General features: G+C 33.8%; 3 protein-coding genes across 4 annotated transcripts in view; 1 reads left to right on the plus strand and 2 right to left on the minus strand.

Moving 5' to 3' along the window:
- The window catches only part of LOC109858423 (probable ATP-dependent RNA helicase kurz), a 5,851-nt gene extending 1,904 nt beyond the window's left edge, over positions 1 to 3,947 (plus strand). The window contains exons 7-19 of the mRNA XM_020435661.1: positions 93 to 328; positions 411 to 762; positions 874 to 1,114; positions 1,210 to 1,393; positions 1,470 to 1,702; positions 1,831 to 2,054; positions 2,136 to 2,381; positions 2,489 to 2,678; positions 2,755 to 2,895; positions 2,957 to 3,160; positions 3,277 to 3,495; positions 3,583 to 3,680; positions 3,794 to 3,947. Of these exons, the coding sequence (XP_020291250.1) occupies positions 93 to 328; positions 411 to 762; positions 874 to 1,114; positions 1,210 to 1,393; positions 1,470 to 1,702; positions 1,831 to 2,054; positions 2,136 to 2,381; positions 2,489 to 2,678; positions 2,755 to 2,895; positions 2,957 to 3,160; positions 3,277 to 3,495; positions 3,583 to 3,680; positions 3,794 to 3,870 (2,645 nt within the window). The 3' untranslated portion in view covers positions 3,871 to 3,947. The remainder of the gene's footprint in view (positions 1 to 92; positions 329 to 410; positions 763 to 873; positions 1,115 to 1,209; positions 1,394 to 1,469; positions 1,703 to 1,830; positions 2,055 to 2,135; positions 2,382 to 2,488; positions 2,679 to 2,754; positions 2,896 to 2,956; positions 3,161 to 3,276; positions 3,496 to 3,582; positions 3,681 to 3,793) is intronic.
- A 193-nt stretch (positions 3,948 to 4,140) lies between these two features.
- LOC109858424 (cyclin-dependent kinase 9) lies at positions 4,141 to 6,962 on the minus strand. Its single transcript, XM_020435663.1, has 7 exons — positions 6,699 to 6,962; positions 6,349 to 6,433; positions 6,128 to 6,218; positions 5,848 to 6,014; positions 5,455 to 5,693; positions 5,224 to 5,371; positions 4,141 to 5,115 (listed from the first exon to the last, which is right to left on the minus strand). The coding sequence occupies exons 1-7, from the start codon at positions 6,809 to 6,811 to the stop codon at positions 4,807 to 4,809; spliced, it is 1,152 nt and encodes a 383-aa protein (XP_020291252.1). The 5' UTR covers positions 6,812 to 6,962; the 3' UTR covers positions 4,141 to 4,806.
- A 2,290-nt stretch (positions 6,963 to 9,252) lies between these two features.
- LOC109858432 (myotubularin-related protein 10-B) lies at positions 9,253 to 13,906 on the minus strand. Of its 2 annotated transcripts, XM_020435678.1 has the most exons (10): positions 13,212 to 13,906; positions 12,886 to 13,080; positions 12,623 to 12,778; positions 12,354 to 12,478; positions 12,132 to 12,284; positions 11,700 to 12,004; positions 11,466 to 11,612; positions 11,106 to 11,278; positions 10,854 to 11,024; positions 9,253 to 10,750 (listed from the first exon to the last, which is right to left on the minus strand). In XM_020435678.1, exons 1-10 carry the CDS (start codon positions 13,272 to 13,274, stop codon positions 10,271 to 10,273), a joined length of 1,968 nt encoding a protein of 655 aa, XP_020291267.1. In that variant the 5' UTR covers positions 13,275 to 13,906; the 3' UTR covers positions 9,253 to 10,270. The 2 variants fall into 2 exon arrangements, with proteins under 2 accessions (XP_020291267.1, XP_020291268.1); XM_020435679.1 differs by lacking the exon at positions 13,212 to 13,906 and having other exon boundaries at positions 12,623 to 12,814; positions 12,886 to 12,977.
- Between the last annotated feature and the right edge of the window lie 894 nt (positions 13,907 to 14,800).

Genomic DNA, 14,800 nt, shown 5'->3' on the forward strand with positions numbered 1-14,800 from the left:
ATTTATTACATATCTATATTCTATATATATATATATAATATATTCTATATATATTCTATATATAATCTTATATTTGTTAAATTTATCATCAGGAAAGACTACGCAAGTACCCCAGTTTTTATACGAAGCGGGTTATGCTCAGAACAAATTGATCGGCATAACCGAACCGAGAAGAGTGGCAGCGATGTCGATGAGCAAACGCGTGGCTGAGGAAATGAATCTAAGCGAGAAAGAGGTCTCATATCTGATTCGTTTCGAGGGAAATGTTACGGATGAAACAAAAATCAAGTTTATGACAGACGGTGTTTTGCTGAAGGAGATTCAAAGTGTGAGTGAATAAGATATGAAATTTATGTTGCAAGCAATATTTAATAATTTTTTACGATCTTTCCGTCTATATATATTTGTAGGATTTCCTGTTGCAAAAATATTCCGTTATTATACTGGACGAAGCACACGAACGCAGCGTGCATACCGATATCCTGATCGGTCTTTTATCGAGGATTGTTCCGCTTCGAAGTAAACGTAACGATCCTTTGAAGATGATAATTATGTCGGCTACGTTGCGCGTGGAAGAATTTGTGGAGAACACCAGACTGTTTAAAGTAAAACCGCCGGTAATCACAGTCGAAACCCGACAGTTTCCCGTGACAATACATTTTAATCGGAGAACTAGCGACGATTATGTCACCGAGGCGTTGCGCAAAGCGATCAAAATACATACTCGTCTTCCTGACGGCGGTATATTAATATTTTTAACAGGTAAGGAAGAAAAACAAGTTGTACGATTGTCAATTTTTTTGTTTTTTTTTTAAATAGAAGCCAGAAATCCTGGCTTCTATTGATAATTGTTCGATTGTATGTTTGGAACAGGTCAGAGAGAGGTGCTAACGCTTGTGCGCAAATTGCGCAAGGCGTTTCCTTTGAAAAAGGACAAACATCCTCGTGTTGCGCCGAAGAAAAACGCGAAGAAAACCGAGGCGGAAGAAAAAACGGACGAAGAAGACAGCGAGAAAAACGATTCCGACGATGAGTTCGATGCCGAGAAAGCGTTACGTCGCAACAAACAGAGGCACAAGAAGCAGATCGTGCTCCCGACTATTAATCTTGATGAGTATGTACATTTGTGTGTGTGTGTGTGTGTATATGTTTATTGCAGTTATTCGAAACTCGTGGAACATCTGTAAGCACAGACACGCTTGTTTGTAGTTATTCTGTAAATTTTACCGACGACACGCACGAGGATTTGTTCGATGCGCAAGACGAGGAAGGCAATTTAGACGAGGACGAGGATGAGGACGAAGATGTTATCGACTTCAAAGGATTGTCGAGTGCTCAACCGTTATGGGTTTTACCTCTCTATTCTCTTTTACCCAGCAATAAACAAGCTAAGGTAGAGATATGCTAGATTTTGTGTGCGCAGTGCGTATAATAGCAATTTTTTAATACGATTGAGTTGTTTTTTTTAGGTATTTGAGACTCCGCCAGAAGGATGTCGTCTGTGCGTGGTGTCTACTAATGTCGCGGAAACCTCCTTGACCATACCCAACATCAGGTACGTGATAGATAGCGGGCGTTGTAAAACAAGATTGTACGACAAGGTGACGAGTGTCAGCACGTATCACATTTGTTACGCGAGCAAAGCGTCGGCCAGTCAACGAGCCGGCAGAGCTGGCAGAACTCAACCCGGTCATTGCTACAGGTATCGTTACATATTATCCTAAAAAGTTTCATAATTTTTATTTATTTATATTTTTTTTTTAATCTTTTGAACTGAATACTTTTTCTCTGTGTTAACATTTATCTTGGAAACCTCATTTTTTTGCGAAGATTATACTCATCGGCTGTATACAACGATCAATTCGAACAATACGGTGAGTCGGAGATTCAGAGGAAGCCGGTGGACGACTTGTTGTTGCAGATGAAAGCGATGAATATAGACAAAGTTGTAAATTTCCCATTTCCCACGCCGCCAAATAGCGTGCAATTGAAATCTGCGGAAAAACGGCTCACAATACTCGGCGCTTTGCAGCAACCTCCGAAGAAGCAAGAAGGTAGTAATCTCTCTCGGTAATTATATTTTCATTCAAAATTGCAATTATATTTATATTTGGAATTAATGGTCTGTTGTTCAGAGATGTATTGCGCGAAAATAACGCCGCTTGGACGTAGCATTTCCGCGTTTCCGGTTGCTCCGCGTTACGGCAAAATGCTGGCACTGTCGCATCAGTACAACTTGTTGAAATACACGATATGTATGGTGGCGGCTCTCAGTATCCAGGAAGTTCTAGTAGAGGCGCTGAGCAGGGAAGATTCGACTAAAAGTAAATGGCTGCAGATACGTCGTCATTGGGCTGGCGTCGGCAATAGCTTGCTTGTTGGTGCGTATAAAATTTGTGTTCTTTTGGTTCGCGCAATTAACAAGAGAATATCTTCTATACATGTTGTATACATTTTTCTTTCTTTTTTTTTTCACTTTTTTGCGCAGGTGATCCTATGGTCTTGATAAAAGCGATCGGAGCAGCCGAATATGCGGGGTCCAAGGGACAATTGTTGTCTTTTTGCGAAGAAAACGGATTGAGACACAAAGCTGTTGTCGAAATCAGAAAACTGAGACAACAACTCACTAATGAAATCAATTTAAATATACCGAATCTGAACTTGACAATCGATCCGAAGTATGTGACCACATGTGCGTGTATGATCAAGATATTTTTTTTTTTTTATATATATATATATTAAATATTTTTACAGAATGTCGCCGCCAACTGATATAGAAGCGAAATTATTGCGCCAAATACTTCTCGCTGGTATGGCGGATCAGGTAGCAAAAAAGGTTTCATTGGACGAGGTGAAAGAGGATCAGGACAAACACAAGTGGAAACACGCTTACAGGTATTTTGTTTGCTAACAAAACATTCAAATTTGTTTTTTATATTCAAACTTGTTTTTCTAGGACACCAGAAATGGAGGAACCTGTCTTTATGCACTCCTCATGCGTCCTACGAAAAACCAGTCCGGAATGGGTGGTTTATAGCGAAATATATGAGACAAATAAAATGTACATGCGAGGCGTCACAGCAATAGAGCCTGAATGGTTGCCGAAATTTGCGCCTACGTTGTGCTCCCTCAGCGAGCCATTGACTGATCCACCGCCAAGGTATTTTTCATCATAAATAAATGTCATGCTTTCTATCTTTCGAAATATCCGAACACACACACATTTATTTACAAAGAATTGTTTCTTTCAATGTAAATGATAAAATGTGTGTGCAGATACGATTGCGAATCTGGTAAAATCATGTGTCGTGTAACCGGCACGTTCGGAAAAGCCGGATGGGAATTACCAACAATGGATGTGGAATATCCGTTGACGGTGGAAGGGGCCAAGTGGTTCGCGTATTTCTTCTTAGAAGGTCAAATATGTCCGAAACTGAAACGATTTGTACCGTCATTACTGACGACACCCGGTAGCATCACCAAATCATGGGCCAAGTAACTACGTTTCTCTGTTACATCTGTTTCGTGTGAACTTTACATTTGTAATTTTGACAATAATTCTATGATTTTTGTTTTTTTTAGGCTGATACCACGCACTCAAGCGATAACGCAGGCGTTATTGTCGCGCGGAATTATGTCCAAAGATAAACTCATAGAAACTTGGAATTTGGATAAGAAATGTGAGATTTTTATTTCTATACTCTCACATATAGTAATAATCTTTTATATATGTGTTATATATATGTATATATTTCTATATTATTTGTATCTAACATGTGAACCAATATTTCAGTTTTGCTATCAGCCTATCAGAAGTGGTTACCGGAATCGGCACACGCGGAAGTGGCGCTTTCGTGGCCACCTTTGTGACAAAACAATATCTTGTTGCGAGTTTTTGTTTTTGTAATATACAAAATAAACCTAAAATTTTTTATATAAATTTGTTGCATATAAAATGTAGTTTTTACACAAACTCGCGTTAATGAAGAAGAAACAGTTTCTCTTCACAAATCAATCGTAAAATTGTACAGCTTTTTTATGGAAAAGGGAAAAAGGAAAAAAGGCTAGAGAAAAGGCTTTAAAAAACTTGAAACGCTATGTACGCTTATTTAATGTATTATATGTAAAAAATATACACGTACGCACATATGTAAAAAAAACTATTTAACAGATTTATGTTAAGAGTATACATACAAGTTTTTGTATTTTTGGCTTTTTTTCGCAACAATTGTTTAAATAATGTGTATTGTGAAATACTCCTTCCATATAAATGACGAAGGAAAGATTAACAATTGTCGAGCAGAACATACATTTCGACAGCAATACGTATGTGTGTAATATATAGTCAAACTTCACTAACTTGCATCTCAAAGGGCAAGAAATAATTCGAGTTATGGAAGATAAAATAAAGTCTAATGATTTTGACTGTGCACACAACACGCGTACGTTACAATTTAGACAGAGAGAACACATTGATATAAAAATCTCGCTTGCAAAAGAAGCTTCGCTTAGAAGTGGATTTTTGCAGACTATACTTCGAGTCATAAATCGAAATTTGTATTAGTCAAAGTTCGAGTTTGTATAGAAAAACAAAATTCTCAAAATATAAAAATCACTTTTCCAAAATTTAAAAGTAAAAGTGTTTGAACGATCGAGATTCAAATTAGCGAGATTTTACAAGCAAAAACTTCTTAGGGTTTTAAATAACCCTATGAGGAGTATTCATCTTGTTTTAATATAAAATAAAACAGATACGAAATTCAATTTGGTTCTCACCAAAAAAAAAACAAAAGAAACTAAAGTACGCTAAAAGACCCTATCTTGGTATCCACTGTCAGCCATAGTAGAACTAGATTTGGAAGGTCCACCAGTGACTTGATGATGTGGATGACGTATATGACCGGGTCGTCTTGGTGGTGCCAAATATTCGAACATACTCTGAGTATGTTGCGCTAACATCTTGCTGAGATCGCACGGCATGGGATCAGTCCAAAAGAAATCGTGATTAAGCGCCGAATCCGAATCACATCTTTTACTGGGATCAAGAATAAGAAGCTTGTCTAGCAAATCGCAGGCGTAAGGATCCTTCAAATATGGTTTCAACCTATCCTTGACCTGTATGAGAAAATATATAAAATACAAGATGCACCGAAACTGGAGAATTGCAAAAACATTACAAAGTACATTTTACTTGTACAAATGCGCGTATTCTAATTTATTTACCTTTCTCTTTTGGCCTTTTGGAAGATCCATTTTATTGTATAAATCCAAGTTTTCTACTCCAGGCCACACCTCCGGGGTTATTGAACCGCAAAGTTGTGAAATCAGAATTAGTTGTTGCTGTTCGGTATTTCCTTGCATTATTGGAGATCTATGACAATTTAAAAAACATTTACCATAAGAAATTAATCCACACACCGTAACTATAAAAATACAAATATATGTGATGCATACCTTGTCCACATCTCGGCCATAATACATCCGGCTCCCCATAAATCCACAGGTGGTCCGTAATTTCTGTCACCAAGTAAAAGTTCGGGTGGCCTGTACCACAATGTAACAACTCTGTTTGTGTATCGGTTACTGTGTCCAGTTTTTGCGCTAAATGCTCGTGCCAAGCCGAAGTCGGCTAACTTCAGTACACCATTTTTTGTTATTAAAACATTAGCAGCCTTCATGTCTCTGTGTAAAATCTGCATTTAAAAAATTGTTATGTAAGAAAACTATATCAGTGTTTTATGACATAACTATTAAAAATGTTATTGTAAAATTGATCAAACAGCATAGAAGTTTTTAATATTATTCTGGTTACAAATGCGTTCTCTTCAAAATTCACAAATGTCTTACCTTATTGCTATGTATATAATAAAGTCCATTTAATAACTGTTGCATAACTTTTTTAATTTCTCCTAAACTAAATTTTACATTTACGTTCGACAATAAGCCAGCCAGGTCATGTTCACAAAAGTCGAACACTAAGTAAAAAGTAGACCGATATCGATTATACTGAGTTGCTGCAAAAAAATTTAAATATTATTACTAATTTATATAAATATTCCATAACTTTTATAAAAGTAATTTTACACACTCAAGAAATGTAATAAACAATATAAATTATATTTTTTACCTCGTGTTCTACAAATCTCTATAAGATTGACAACATTTTCATGCTTCAGCAATTGTAATATTTTTATTTCTCGTAAAGCTGTGATAGGAAACTGCAACAGTTTTAAATATACAATGGTTAGAATAGACACTACACTTGGGAAAGAATAAGTAAGAGCAAATATGTTATACTTGTTTTGTATGCATTATTATTAAACACAAAATTAACTGTTGTAAACTTACTCCTTCCTTTTCATTGTCCATTAATACTTTCTTCATTGCAACGAACTTCTTATTTGTTTTTTTATCCTTTGCCTTAAATACCTCTCTACAATATAAATTTATTAATTATTAATTATTAATGTGTGGAAAATAAAAATAACAAATAAGTTTTCAAAAATAAATTGAAGGTAGGTTGGGTTAGGTTAGTAATTTTTCCCAAACCACTACTTCTCAAAAGAGCAAAATTTATAACTCATTCCGTAATCTATTGTTTACTTGTCCACTATAGGTTTTATCGATATTTGTTATACTTTTCGCCTAGCAATCTGATCTGACTCCAAGCAACATAAGAAATATGTGAACGTTCTTACCCAAAAGTTCCCTGTCCAATTTTGGCAACTTTTTCATACTTCGAGGACTCATCGCAATGTGGAAACTCGAATTCCTCGATGTACTTTTCTTTTTCCTTCATATTCATTGCCATTGTATCAAGATAGTCAATTTTCTTGTTTTCAAGATATCACAGGATTCACAGGTGAACAATTCGTAGGCATCAAATTTCTTTGAGAGTGCGCTAGAACCAGAAAGAAACCTGAGAGCAACTAGGTCCATAAGAGAATGTGTAATCACTTTTCCGCCCTGTAAACTAGCCCATGTGCACAGGTGGTACACATTGGAACTACGCAGCCAGTTCACGAGCGACACGTCGGTAGTAACACAAATAGTAATTTTCTTTGTGTTATATATTTTGCAGTTGATAAAATGTATAGCTTTTCTATCTATAATTTGCTTTAAGTTTATAATTAGAATAATTTGTAAAAGATATTTGTTTTGGTTTTTATATATTAAGTTGTGTGTCATTTGTGTTATATTTGAAGTTATACTTGCAAAAGTTTNATCATTAATGGTAACATTTTATAGACACAAGGATATTTAATAAAAATAAAATAAATATATATGTAATATATATTTATCAAAAAGATATATAAAGTTTATGTATTTGTATATAAACTTCTGTTATAAATTCATACAGTATGTGTGTACGGGACTCTCAAACAAATTAAAATAATGGAAACATTTTCAATATTATGTAATAATAACAGAATAATAAAACCCTTGGTGCTGGAAAACACATTGCAAACTCAATCTAATTTATTGTTCCTTTTTCTATTGTTTCTCAATATACAAAATATGACAATTACTTATACGTTTTATTGTTACGCATGTATAATTTATAAGTCATATCGCATATACATATAATTACGCATATATAAATTATAAATTTATATGCATCAAAATTGATTACTTACATTATCATCATAACTGTTTATTTTTACATGTACGTTGTATATACATACATCTATTAATCCTTAATAATAAATAGTATGTTTTATATACATACGTATATTTATAATAAATTTACAAATTATTGTTTAAAGATTGACAAATTATTGAAAGAATGTAAAAGAATTAAGCAAGAGAGAGAGAAATAGCAAGAGAATTGAGCGAATAAGGTGAGTTGCGCTCCTCCGAGAGCCTCGAAAATATCAGGAAAGTATTAGGAATACATGTTGTGCGAAGAGGTAACGCGAGAGGTATCAGTGGGCGAGGCTACGCGTCCCCCCATCGCCTCCTACGCGCCGTGAGTCGCGCGGTGATTGGCTGAGGCTACGCGTCCCCCCGGCACCTCCTACGCGCCGTGAGTCGCGCGGTGATTGGCTGAGGCGCGAGCGCTCCATAATGGCCGACGCGCGTGCTCCGTAATGGCTGCCGCGCGCGGGGTGGGGTCAAGCGCGCTATATACACGCCCAGGAGCTGGCGCGTATACCTACTCGCAAGACATACTTCCCTGATACCTTCGCTCGATTTCAGCTCGTTTTCTGCGTCCCATAGTTTCCACCGACCAAGACTATTGCGCGTAAATCTTGTGCTCTTGTTCGCTTGATTATTTATTAGCGTGTAAAATAAAATAAAGAGAGAAAGGCAGGTAATAAATAAATAAAAAAATAAAGAAATAAAGAAATAAAGAAATAAAGAAATAAATAAATAAAAAACTATAAATAACAGACAAAATATTATGCAAGTCTTTTATTTTCAATACTTATCGAATAAATTTACATTAAAACGACATTAATTGTGTCGAATTTTGTGTAGATTTTTAATAATCGACGTAATGACTTATTAAATCTAAAGGATTCAGAGAACAGTTTTCGTAACGTTGATCGCAAAGTTGCTCGTGCTCAGCTTGCGTGATCTCATTCGGAAGCTCCTCGCTTCTCAACGTGGAATGTCTGCAATGCAAATTTAATTGTTTTACATTATTTGTTCGTTGATTGTAATTTATATCGACATCTCTCTTTATTTCTCTTTACATCAAAACTTTCAAATATACTTTTTATTACAATACTTACGTGAATATGAATTTGAGAATATCATCAAGCACACCGTTTCGCTTAAAGCATATTTTGCAGCTTGACAAATTACTTTCAATAAACAATCTTGTCCAGGATAGCCCAGACTGTTGTAAAACAGACCAATGTCATTATTTACGAGCGTATATTTTGAGCTTAACAATCACACGTGTAATTAGAAGTGAGGTTTCGAAATACATACGTGTTGGTAGAGAATATATCTGCGTGGATGTGGTTTTAATCACAGTTTTGTTATCTTTCCAGTTTGTTTGTGAACAAGCTATATATCAGTTGACGATTGAGACTTCGGTTTTCGAAATAACTTCCGTCGTAATAGTAGTAAGTGGAATTCCATTCGCTTGGCAATCCGTAATTCGCCTCGAAATAAAACGACATCGATACAGATTTGTCGGGAATGTCTACGGGAATACGAGGGAAAGAATATCTATAAAAAAATGATAGAGAATGACAAATTATTTGTTCTGAAGATATTATTTTATACATATATATATATTTTAAAGTAAGACAAAGAGAAAGTAATAAGTGAAGAATTTTTTTAAGAAAACGAGAGATGTTTTCCAATAAAGTTGAATATCCTCTCGATTTGCTCGGCAAATCACACGCTGTCAGCGAGTATCCCGCCTTTAATTCCGCTTTTACTTTCTCTACGCGCAGAAAGATAATTCTCTTTGAACTCGGCGTACGTATTTTTGTAAGAAACCGTGAAATATACACAAGCACACAATATTACGTAATGTATTTCTACATTTATTCCTATTGTTTTGTAATACAAATAACATAATATTTTACATAACTTTCATATAAAGTTCGAACTATATGTATATGTATATTACATTATACATGTATAAAATTGGACTGGATTACTCAGTTTATGAGAATTGTGTTTTAATAAATATATAGCAGCACTTTTAAATAATAACATATTACACATATACATATTATATAATAATGTAATATTTGTTCTTATATTCACAGAGGGAGCTATGTATGAAAAATTTCCTGAAATCATTTCTCTTTAATTGAATATTTCAATTTTTAGTTAACATGTTTGTACATTTATATTTGCGTTTAAGTTTCTATATAAAAATAGCATATAAATATGTACAAAATTGTCAGTCTACGTATAAATACAGTTCTCGTTCTACATGGAAAAGCTTGAGAGAGTTAACTTCAATAATAGAGACTACTGCTAATAAGTTAAAATGTAAGGGGTGATGTGTTTTCGGAAAAATCACCACCTTTTCTTCGAAATCAAATTTCAAGAACATGTAATGTGTGTGTGTGTGTGTGTGTGTGTGTGTGTTTCTGCGTTCGTTCAGCGTTAATATTAATTTAACAAAAATAAATATTAAAATACACAGCTACATATACGGCATATTAATTGAAAGCGTACAAGATAATACATATATCTTCTAGTTTGCCTTCAAAACCGAGTTTTGTTATCTAAAAAAGGCAGAAGATATGTAATCAGGTACACTTATAAAAAATGAACCATAATAGAAATATCTTTATCAGTCGGTTGCGGTTATCACTGACTGTGCGTCCAACAAACTTTCTGTCAAAAGAATTGAAGTATTCATGATTGGAGCGCTAATGGCGCTTCCCGATCTTTTGTTACTAAACGGATAGAAGCTGTCAATATTTGTTGGAAGAGAGTAAACACCGACCTTATCTACAAACGAGCTACCACGATGGTCGTTTACACACATTTTAAGTTGATTTATGTCATTTTGAAGTAATCTAATGTAAAGTTCGATATGCCTTTGACCGCCGTTACGAATCTCGAGCACTGGTATCCATCGGAAGTAACACTGCGTCCAAAGATCCAAATTAGAAATAGCGAATAGAGGTTTTATAATTGTTCTGTTTTCCGTTTTTTTCTCAACACTATACGGGACAAACAGAGGATTGTAAAACAGTAAGATGTCTTGATCGTTGAATTGCTCCCGCCAATCCCAGACGCTACGAAGTACAAGAGGTGTGTTCGGATCCTAAAAACATTTTAAATAATTTTCTTTGTACAACTTGACTCTTGATTGTGCTACGTGAAATGTTGTCGTAGATTGCTATGTGTGTATGTAAAAGATTTATTACCATAGCTGCTACTGCCCGATCTCTTTCGCAGTTGAAAATGAAGGTCTCGAAGATGGAAACATGCGCCGTGTCCCATAATGTAGTCAGATATGTTTCCGTGAATTCGAATTCCGTTGGATATTGTTGACACAGTTGCCACACGCAGTCGAGGTATAAAAGAAATAAAGGAGACTGTGGAAATCAAAATTGATCAGCGTACTACTGTATTTTGAGTGTTTTGTAAAATAAGTAAGCTTAATATATTTCGCGTACTTTTTCTGAAGTAGTTTTTACAATATGGCCTAATCTGTCACAAAACGGATGGCCTCCGGCAACCCATTCTTTTTGCAACAATGATTGAAAACCAGTGATAGTACGAAAGTGAGGATCCAATAACAGTTGCGCTAAGCTCGATATAACACAGCACAAATCTCTACCGGCACTTTCTAAAAATAATAATTAAGAATAAGTTTTCTTCAGCGTTTTTTTACGTAAATTTTTCTATCGGGGTTGTAGTTTTTATTTGACATTATAATATCACTTTATATTTTATCTTTTTTAAATATTTCCTATATCTTTATTTGATAAATAAAATATTTATATCTTAAATATTATTTTAAACCCAAATCGTACCTTGCAATATAACAGAACTTCCTAAATTAAGATGTTCACAAACTTCTAATGCTTTTTGCAAGCAATATGATACGTATTTAAGCCATTTTGTATTTTCTAATAATGAATAAAAATTGTTATCTTGAATCCAGAATTGCCTGATATTTTCTGAAATATACATAAATATAATTTTTAATTAAAAAAACCAAGTTTTAGAAAATCTTTAAAACACGAGAGAGAGAGAGATAAATTTACCTGGCAGACATAAGTTGGTGAATTTTGCATAACTTGCTGTTATCAATTTTACATTAATTTCTTTATTCAGTTCTATAACGACCGGAGGTATCTTTTGGGGATGACTTTTACGAACATTTTCAAACATAATATTCTCCTGCATCCTTTCCGTAATCGTTGGTAACAATTCAGACATTTTTACTAAAGCTGCACCATGTACGGACGTCCAAGACCAGACTGGCGGTCTGTTACCTTGAAAATATTTGGCTGCTTCTACTAGCTGAGTGTCAGTCACAGACGAGGGTACAATTATATATTGCGATAAGCTATAAAATAAATAATAAATACATTTTTTTTTAAATTCTTTATGCTTTTTGATAAATATGATTTAAATTTATATGACTTTCATCACAAAAAAGTGAGGAAAACAGAGAGAAATTAAAAACAAGCTACCTAGAACAAAGTTGAAATTTGGCATTAACCGTGGATAATCTCCAACGTTTCCTTATTTGATCATTACACACTGTTCTGCTCAATTCATTTTGCCAGTCTGAAATATCTCTGAATAATTGAACATTTTTGTCAAGACTACTATAATAAGGCTCGCTGCAAAATAGGAAAACAGATGTCAGAAATTGATTAAAGTTTCTTCTGAATTTTTTTTTATATACTAACTTGTAGTCATAGGCAAACAACAGTTGGTGCCTACTAGGAAAAGCGTGATGTAACAATGCAGTCAACAGATTTTTGCCATGTCCAAGAGGTGAAAATTTGAAAGAGAAAGACCACGTTCTCAGGTTCTGTAATTTTTATCCATAACTATTATTCTTGTGATCAAAATATTGTTCATTACTCTAGTTCTCTTACTTGTGATCAGTTATCTTATGAAATTTACACACACACACACACATACATACACATATATTGATTGAAAAGAAACTTACTTTGCAAATAATAAATATTCCTTTTACTTTTGATGGTACTGTACCGCCAGGAACTAGCTTTCTTTTTTTATCACCTAACATTATATAAATCTCATCAATATTTGTCAAGCATGTATCCGTGTATCCATACAAGTGATTTTGTTGATAAGTAACATCCTGCAATTAGGTAATATTCTGCAGAATGTTCCATACCTAATGCAATTATATTTATATGTTTTTTAATAATTGTATATAGCAAATATAAAAGATTGAATGATTTTTACCTCTCCATTTGAATCATCATTGGTAATAAATGTGAGTTTGAAATTAGTGACTGCCAGAACTCCAGATATACCTTGTTTCAGATCGCTGACCGGCGAAAACATAAGAACGCTTTGTGCTTCAGTAATAAAAACTTCTCCAGGTAATAGTTTTATATTGTTTTCAATTAACGAACTACGTCGACTGGAACTAAAAGTCTTAAAACATAAAAATTCATCGTTAAAGAGCAATTTAAATTTATCTCGTTATGTATTTTAATTGAGTAAAGTTTAAAAATTTTGCATTGTGTAAAGATTAGGAACAAAATTACATTAGATTACAAATTTACCTGCAACTCGTGTTCCTCTAGTCCTACATAACTAACAAAATTATTGCTATTTTTGTTTTCCATATTAAATATTATGTATATATTTAACCTTATCAACACAAACCAAATGTTTAAAGTTTATTGAATTTATTATAGATTATTTAAACAGTAGTAACAAATAATATTGGGATGATTTTTTATTAACTTTTTTCTTGTCATTGTTTCCAATTAACACATTACGAAATAGGAAATGTAGTCAGTACAGTATCAGCAACGGTCAGCAGACATAAAACAGACATCGGAAACACTTTGTTGTAAGCCGAAATAGTATACACGCACACATGTACGACGATAAGATAAAGAAAAACAACGTAAATAATAAAACAAACAAATGTAAGAACATAGATATGCACACACTTCTGAGAACGAATCGTTTATATCGTGGAAATGAATGAAAATTACAAAAGTGATCAAAGTCACTAGACTTTAACGTATGAGAACGTAGATATTTTAGTGAATTTGAGCGTTTATAAAAATTTCCGATACGTTAATAATAGTAGAGACAATCAATTTTCCAAGATAGCGGTCGCGTCAATTTTTCCTTCTAACGAGAAAGTGTGAAAACTTGATTCTAATTCAAGAAATAAATTTGAACACAGCCTGTCAAACCTTCGCCAAATTGGCGCGGGGGACAAATCAAGAAGGGCTCCTTTGCCTAAGGGCAAAAGGAGCAGTTTCCCCTAGTGATAACAGCGCCAACGAGCGTCGTATCGACTAACTGTAGCAATTGTTTGTCCATCACTGCGTCGTGTCGATAATGTCACTGTTCTTTTTTAATTGTAATTCTACTCTACAAAAACATTTGTTTCTATTTTTAAATTATTTTTAGAAACTATTGTTTTGTTTTCATTCTTTTATAGTAAACCTTATTATTTCATATATTATTATTGAGCGAGGGACCAGAAATTAAATTTCATTATCGTCGTAATACTAAATGACTTTTTTGATTAAAAATTATGAAACTTCTTTCCGAAAAGTTTTCATCCCCATCGCTGTAATAAAAGAAACTAAATAATACAATGAACATAAAAAAAAACATGCAGCATTTTACAGTAAAATATTTAAAAATATAAAAAGTACATAGGCTTTCATTTTTATTAATTTACTTTCTCTCTCTACACAGAAAAATTAACGCGTTTCTCAGTAGATAAAAATAAAAAATATTATGTCACACAATTTGTGTGTATGTGTGTGTGTGTGTGTGTTGTTTGTGTGTCTCGCTATCTTGTTTCTGGTAAGTTCACACGAGAAAGGAGATGTGTATGTATATATATATATATGTATATATATATATAACAAACGATATAAATATTATACAATCTACAGACAGATGGTTGTTTGGAGGAGAAGGAAGATATTAAATACATAAAGTTTGGTCTCTTACGGCTAATAATAACTCGCACGCGTACGATATTTTACAATAAAATACAATTTTCATTCAAAGCAAGTAATAATCTGGTCTATGAATTTAATAAATATTGCGAAACAACGCATATATCTGTTATAAATAATAAAGAAAGAGCGACAGAAAAACGCTATTCTATTTGTGT

The sequence above is a fragment of the Pseudomyrmex gracilis genome, unplaced genomic scaffold (genome assembly GCF_002006095.1).
Source record: "Pseudomyrmex gracilis isolate BER0280 unplaced genomic scaffold, ASM200609v1 scaffold_203, whole genome shotgun sequence".
Lineage (NCBI taxonomy): Eukaryota > Metazoa > Arthropoda > Insecta > Hymenoptera > Formicidae > Pseudomyrmex > Pseudomyrmex gracilis.